The 7,001-nt window shown below is 38.7% G+C and overlaps 1 protein-coding gene across 3 annotated transcripts; it reads right to left on the bottom strand.

The window, feature by feature from the left end:
- Positions 1-611: 611 nt before the first annotated feature.
- LOC118455468 (putative C-type lectin domain family 20 member A) lies at positions 612-6,692 on the bottom strand. Of its 3 annotated transcripts, none has more exons than XM_087837287.1 (6): positions 6,203-6,692; positions 3,799-3,922; positions 3,189-3,575; positions 2,447-2,764; positions 2,253-2,344; positions 612-2,107 (listed from the first exon to the last, which is right to left on the bottom strand). In XM_087837287.1, the coding sequence occupies exons 2-6, from the start codon at positions 3,830-3,832 to the stop codon at positions 1,928-1,930; spliced, it is 1,011 nt and encodes a 336-aa protein (XP_087693413.1). In that variant the 5' UTR covers positions 3,833-3,922; positions 6,203-6,692; the 3' UTR covers positions 612-1,927. The 3 variants fall into 3 exon arrangements, with proteins under 3 accessions (XP_087693413.1, XP_087693414.1, XP_035770437.2); XM_087837288.1 differs by having other exon boundaries at positions 3,189-3,503; XM_035914544.2 differs by lacking the exon at positions 3,799-3,922.
- Positions 6,693-7,001: the final 309 nt, after the last annotated feature.

Here is a 7,001-nt window from a genome sequence, read left to right as displayed (position 1 = left end):
AATGTATTGTTACTGACTTACCACATACATTCAGTATTCCTTTGTCGAAAAGGAAAGTTTTCAGCCTAATCTTAAAAGTAGAGAGGATGTCTGTCTACAGAATCCTAACTAGAAGCTGGTTCCACTGGATTGTACACTACACTTAGGTTTAGCAGGAAAGGCGTAGATGTGAGAACACTGTCAGAAGCAGTGTTGGTCAAGTTACTTGAAAAAAAAAATTAGTATCTAATTACTGATTACCTATCCAAAAAAATTGTCCCGTTACTATTGTGATTACTTATTTTGAAATGTAATTAGTTACTTACTTAGTTACTTTTTAAAAACATGATACACAACCTGAATATAAAGCAAAAGACTTTTCAGCCCAATTCAATTTTATAATCCATCATATAAAATGTAATCAAATAAAAAGACTTTCTTTAAAAATTGTTTTAGTAGTTTTAATCTTTTAACTTTATGCACATTACATCAAGCAAAAATTAAATTATATGCAATAGTCTTTGACTTGAAGAAATTTGTTTAACATTTAAACCTATTTTCTGCATATTCCAGCATATAAAATAAATAACATTTTGCGTTTACATTCACTCTTTCAAGTAAAACACAGCAGAAAATAAATAAAATCAAAGACTCAGCTGCACTGAGTCCTGTTGTTCGTAAATCTATTTGAATCTATTTAGCAGGAGTGTAGAAGGTGGAGGTTCGCCTGGTGCAGCAGCGGTCATGTCAGTGGGGGGATCCAGGGATTTCTCTGTGAATTTCACATTCCCGAGAAAAGAGAAAAGAGGTTTTCTTCCCACGCAGTGTACAGCGGACGCTACTGTTTTTTGTCACTTTTTATGGAATCAAACTCAAAGTAAGGTCAGTACTTCCACGCTTTAAACGCTGCACGCTCATACTATCTCCTGCACTCTATATATTATCCATTGTTGATCTGCACACGTCTGTTAGACGTCTGTTAAACTGTAAGACTTGTAAGTGATTTGCTTAATTATAAAATCATTCTTTCATTTATTTTATTTTATTGTTACAATAAGTGATGATGTTTATTTTGGAGATCAGGAAGTTGTGCGTTAGCATGGCGTGTTGTTACCAGAAACTGGAAGTTAAAAAGAAAAACGCTGACACTGTCTTGATTAGCAGCAGAAACTGCCTCGGTTAGTGAAGCTTCGTAAAAGTTCTTCAAAAGTGTTTCAGATGTTATCGGCTAACATCTCAATAGTGAGATGAATGTTAGGCAGAGATGCCAAAATCAGCACAGGTGGCTGCTATGAGCTCCATGAGGATTGTGTGATGGCGAGCCTCACACAGGGAGGCTCGCCATCACTGGACATCACTGGATTTTCCTCATCAGACAGACAGTGAATGATTTATTTGGTTTGTGGTAGGATTCCAACAGTCATCCCGACTGGCAACAGTGGACAGACAAAAAGAGTGCACTCTAGACTATGAATACACCAGGCATGAAACTGCTAGACGGCCAGACTGTTCCTACTGATAACTAAAGTCACAGTTGACTGATATATATGATGTCACCCTTGAAACAATTGCAGAACCTGCTACACTGAACAGACAACGACAAACAACCAAAACTGAACTAAATTGGTCAGCACAGCAGAGAAAAATATACCAGCCTACACACAATATGTTAACAAAGATGTGACATTGATTAAAACTCACAGGATATACATGTGAGGCACACACACAGGTAAGCATATGAACTATGAAGTTTCTTAAGACACAGCTGTCAAGCTATACAAAAAAAGGATTTGTGTACAGCTGAGCAGAACCTATCCGACTATGAATGATATTTCACCTGTTCCACAGGCCAAATTTAAACAGTCAAGTACCCATTAGAGCACAAAGTGAAATTATAGTCCTGTTTAATCAAAATGTTAAACAGTGAAGTGTAGCTCATGAAAAAAATTCAACCATTGCCTTTATCTAGGCTCGCTGTCGCATTGCATACGGTCTGCTGCTGATCCTGACCAGAACTCTTGTCTAATTCTTTCTCATCGTCCTTGTTGAAGGTCTTCCCGTCAGGCTCCTTCAACCATCTTAGCTTGAATTCTTCATTCGGGCTGTGCTCATTTAATCTCTGACTGAACTGTGAAACACAAACACCTCACTTTAGTCAACCATAGCTGTAAATATTGGCAGAAATGTAATAGAAATAAATAGAAATAACAGAACTAGATGTAGCATTTTTTATTATAATGGTGAAGTTTTAGTTCACACTCAGATATAATTACCTTTCCCAAGATGTTCTCTTTTAGTCCCTCCATATCCACAGCAGTGTTAGTTGTCTTCAGCTGCACTTTCAACACCTTCCTCATAGACACAGCTGTTTCATTAGCAAAACAAATTAAAACTGAATCGTATCAATTAAGGATTAACGAGTTCTGTGAACATTAGATTGTTTTTAAAAACTGAGAGGAGAACTCACCAGTGAAACAGGCAAAGTTACGGGTATTCATACAATTAGAGTTGACCCAGTTCACAGATGATGAAGCACCACAAGAAGCTGTGACTAACGTGGACGGTGAAGTGGAAAACCAGCTGGTAAATGAAAGTGTGCTCCCATCTGACCACTTCCAGGAGTTTCTGTAAAGACCGATCCAAGCAGTGGAAGTTGCAATTGCCTTCAACTGTTGACTCTCAGATTGGTTCCTCACACTGGCCAGGTCAGTGTAGTGGTCCCTGCAGTAGCTTTGAGCATCCCTCCAGGACTTACTCACACCCACAAAGATGAAACTTGATGTGTCTGAAAACATTTGAACAGTGTTTTACTCCAAAGTCATTACAAATATCCAAACAAGTAATAGAAACCATGTTGTAATTTCTCAGCATGGTGTAAAACTGCAATTATTTATTTGTGTCATTTAAACCAGGACTATAGCAGAGTTAAAATATAATTTCAAATGATCTGGCTCTGTTACAAATAGAATCGCTTATGGTGATTCTGAAAATGAATACCATGTGCATTTTTCCTTCTTTTCATCTTTTCTTTGTATTTTAGTCCCGAGACACATTTATAAGCTCTAAGAGACTTTTAAGGTTAATTTTTGTTTGGATCATTGATAACATATAAAATGTTCAGCAACGATTTCTTTTACAGCTGCAAACACAGCCTTAAAGGGAATAATTGATAGTAATAATAATAACACTCATAGTTTGGTCTTCATTACCTTTGTTGTAGCAGTAGAATGGTAACAGGTTTCCACACAACTGGTCATCCCAGTTCCCATTTTGAAGCATTGCCACACAAGCCATGTAGATGCCTATTCCATAACTGGGTTCCCCATTATTCCACATCATGAAGTCAGCCTCTCCTTCATCATAGTGATCCTGGTTCTCCAGAGACCATTTCCATGCTTCTGTGTCAGGTTGAAGTCCAAACCATATATAACTTGATGATCCTATGACTTCCCCGAGTGCGGCAAGGTCCTGAGCATTATGTACAGTCGCCAGGTCAGTGTATGTCTTCCTGCAGTAATTTTGAGCTTGAATCCAGGTCATTGGAATTTTAACAAGGTGATAGATGTGAGGTAAACATGCAGGTAGGAAACACAGTCCTGTGTTAACAATAAAGATATTTTACAGCACACTTCATACAGTATTTGACATATGTCAAAACAGAGGTTGATTAATTCATCAGCATTTTCAATTCACATAAACAGCTTACACATTACATTATATTTTTTTTAATTTAATTTTTAAATGCTGTCCCTCCCAGACATGGATTCACACCAAAATACATGTGCAGTTCAGAGATTTATACAAAAAAATAACACTGACCTGATAGGACTATCATAACTGCAATGCCTTTCATCCTTTTGGACGCCTCACTTGCACCAAGAATTAAGTGTCAGCATATCAGTGTTATTTTCAGTGTTCGGGGACAAAGAGTTGAAATGCTCTACTGTAAAAAAATGACCGATACAATAAGTGTTGCAATGAAAATAAGAGCAAAGTAAAATAAATAAAGTAATTACAAAATATTAAAGAAAAGCACTTCAGTTCAGTATTTATATCCCAATGGTTATTCATTTAAAATTAAATACTATAGTACTACTAAGTACTAAATACTATATATAATACTGCCTAAGTGTGCAAGATATATATATATATATATATATATATATATATATGTTTTAGAAACCATATGAAATCCCATAGAAACATACCCCACTAAGGTAATGACACAGCATTACATCAATATATAAACACTTTTTACTCTGTATTAAAATGACTTTACCAACAAGAGATTTAACATTTTGAATAAATAAATGCAATACATTACATACAAAAAAAACTGTAGCTATACCACATGTGTGTTTTTTAAAAGCAAATGTCCTGTTGTGTTTGTGCTTACCCGAAATAAATCCAGTTGCTATTATCTAACAAATGGCTGCGTAAAAGTATTCTCAGTGCAGTCAGTTGTTTGATTAGTGCAGTCCTCTGACTATAAAGAAATGCTCTCGGTTTGGAAGTGTGCGTGTTACTAAATTACCATGTGCTTCATGTCTGTATTCTTAAATGAGGGACACGGGATCAGTCACCCAAATTTTGTTCATTACTCCAGCAAAATATTTGCATAATTCAATCTCTTTTCCAACGAGCTTTGTAGAAATGAGAGTGACTAGGCCTGTTGGGCTCAGTTGGTCACACCTGTAAACTTTTAAGGCACATGTTTTTGTGATTTGGTGCTATATAAATGAAACTGAATTTGGCTAAACTGAATAAAAATTTTGTGACTATTACACAGGATTTAGTTTAATTATTAACAAAAATAAAGTGTCCTGGAGTTTGGCGAAGACCTGTTATAAGAAGTCTGTACTTCCAGATGTCATAATAATAATAATAATAATAATAATAATAATAATAATAATAATAATAATAATTTTGTACTTACACTAAGCCTATGTTTTTTTATATTTAATCTTTATTCTCAAACTCTTAAACGCTACCAAAACAATACCTGAGAGAATAGGCACTACTGAGAGCAGATAATGTCCCCAACTGACCTAAGTTTCAGTTTAAAATCGCATGTTTTAAGAACAATATTGGTTCTTTGCTTAGGGATTATGTTTTATAAGTGCAGTTTGTTAAACCACTGAATAAACCACAAACTGTCCATCTTTTTATATTGGGCCAAATCCAACATATTCTCATCCCAAAACTTAACATGCCAATGCTATGTGACAAATCATCCTATGTTACGTTTTCGGCCACCCAACTCACCCATATGCCACACGTTTGGAAACATGAGAACCATTTGGAATGACTCTACACATGTACATTTATTTTATTTTCTCATCATCAATCGCTTTGGAAAACACTATGTAATACAATTAAGGTGAGGTTAGGGCTGGAATTTAAGGCTGGAACGTGTGTTACCGCCGGGAGCGTCATTCTATTGGATTCCATCCACAATCTGGCGCGCATCTTAGGGACGCGAAAGGTTACCTTTCACGTTCTTCTGTGACGCCTCAAGAAATGACACATTGTCTGTATGTTACGCGTTGGAATGGGAACGGTCTGGCCAAATCACAACAACAGTTGCCTCAAGGTGCTTTAAATTATAAGACCCTAAAATAATACAAAAAACATAATCAGACAATCATCTATGAGTATTTTATGGGTAATTGAAACTAGTAATATATCCTGGTTTTTGTTTGGTTGAAAATCACTTTTAATGCCCTATTCAAATGCAGTTGATAGTTAGTTTGATTGAAGTACACTATATTGCAAAATGTATTCGCTTTCACATACATATAAACTTGAGTGACATCCCATGAATTATTCTATTAGGTTTAATTCTATTAGCTGCACCCTCTGCAGCTATAGAAGCTTCAACTCTTATAGGAATGCTTTCTACAAGCATCCCAAAGGGGTTCTATCAGGTTGAGATCAGGCTTCTGTGCAGGCCATTCATGGTCTTCCACACCAAACCTGTTTGGAACAGTAAGGGGCCAAACTGTCCTCCATGAAATTGTCCAAAATATCTTGGTATACTGAAGCATTAAGCATTCCTTTCACAGAAACTTAGGGGCCAAGATCCATTCCTGAACACTAACTCCACGCTAGCACTGTTAGCACTGTTAGCTTGTCCATCTTGTTTGCTAGCACCCGAAAATTCCCCATTTATAATAGATGGCAGCTTGTACTTCCTTCTCTCTTTAAGCCTTCGCTGTCTCACCTTTTCTTTCCTTCTCCCCATCTGTCCTCCACCTTTGCATCCATGGTGTGTTTTCCTCCAGATTTCAGCTGGTACTTCTGTGACAGATAAGCCAGCTGGCTTCAGGATGATCAGCTGATCTCTGGAGTAAACAACGCTGCTGTGTGCACCTCGGTCCCATTCCGCGGTGGCAACAAGGAGAAAAAAAAACATTCTCGATCCACATGTTTGAAGTACTTAGTAAAGGCCAAAGGAATAAGTAAAAAAAAGAGTAAAGAGAAGTAGTAAAGTCTCACCGGGGGCAACTCCAGACTGAGACAGAGTCCAGCCCCTCTCCAGGAGACTGGTTCCAGAGCCCAAGCCATGCGTAGAGGTGAGCCCGACTATATCTAGCCGGTACCTCTCAACCTCACGCACTAACTCAGGCTCCTTCCCCACAGGAGAGGTGACATTCCATGTCCCTATTGCCAGTCTTGGCAGCCGGGGATCAGTCCGCCAGGGCCTCCGCTCCTGGCCGCCACCCGGCACACAATGCACCCGACCCCTATGGCGCCTCCTGCGGGTGGTGGGCCTGCGGGAGGATGGGCCCATGTCTCCTCTTCGGGCTGTGCCCGGCCGGGCCCCATGGACTAAGGCCCGGCCACCAGACGCTCGCCCTCGGACACCCTCCCCGGGCCTGGCTCCAGGGCGCCTGGGCGAGGCCCCGGTAACCCTATCCCGGGCAGGGTAAACTGTTCCCTCGATGTTCTTTTCATAAGGGTCTTCTGAATCGCTCTTTGTCTGGTCCCTCACCCACGACCAATTTGCCATGGGAGACCCT

This window comes from Neolamprologus brichardi, unplaced genomic scaffold, assembly GCF_056152115.1.
Source record: "Neolamprologus brichardi isolate AB-2024 unplaced genomic scaffold, ASM5615211v1 NODE_ptg000031l+_length_7269946_cov_1, whole genome shotgun sequence".
In the NCBI taxonomy this organism is placed as follows: domain Eukaryota; kingdom Metazoa; phylum Chordata; class Actinopteri; order Cichliformes; family Cichlidae; genus Neolamprologus; species Neolamprologus brichardi.
The sequence above is the reverse complement of the archived record's forward strand: the minus strand, read 5'-3'. Positions and strand labels throughout refer to the sequence as shown.

Coding starts and splice junctions, on each gene's coding strand:
- LOC118455468 (XM_035914544.2), bottom strand. CDS start 6,242: ATGCAAAGGTGGAGGACAGATGGGGAGAAGGAAAGAAAAG. Junction 2,345..2,446: donor TAACTTTGCCTGTTTCACTG/GTGAGTTCTCCT, acceptor CTAATGAAACAG/CTGTGTCTATGAGGAAGGTG. Junction 2,108..2,252: donor AAGAGAACATCTTGGGAAAG/GTAATTATATCT, acceptor TGTGTTTCACAG/TTCAGTCAGAGATTAAATGA.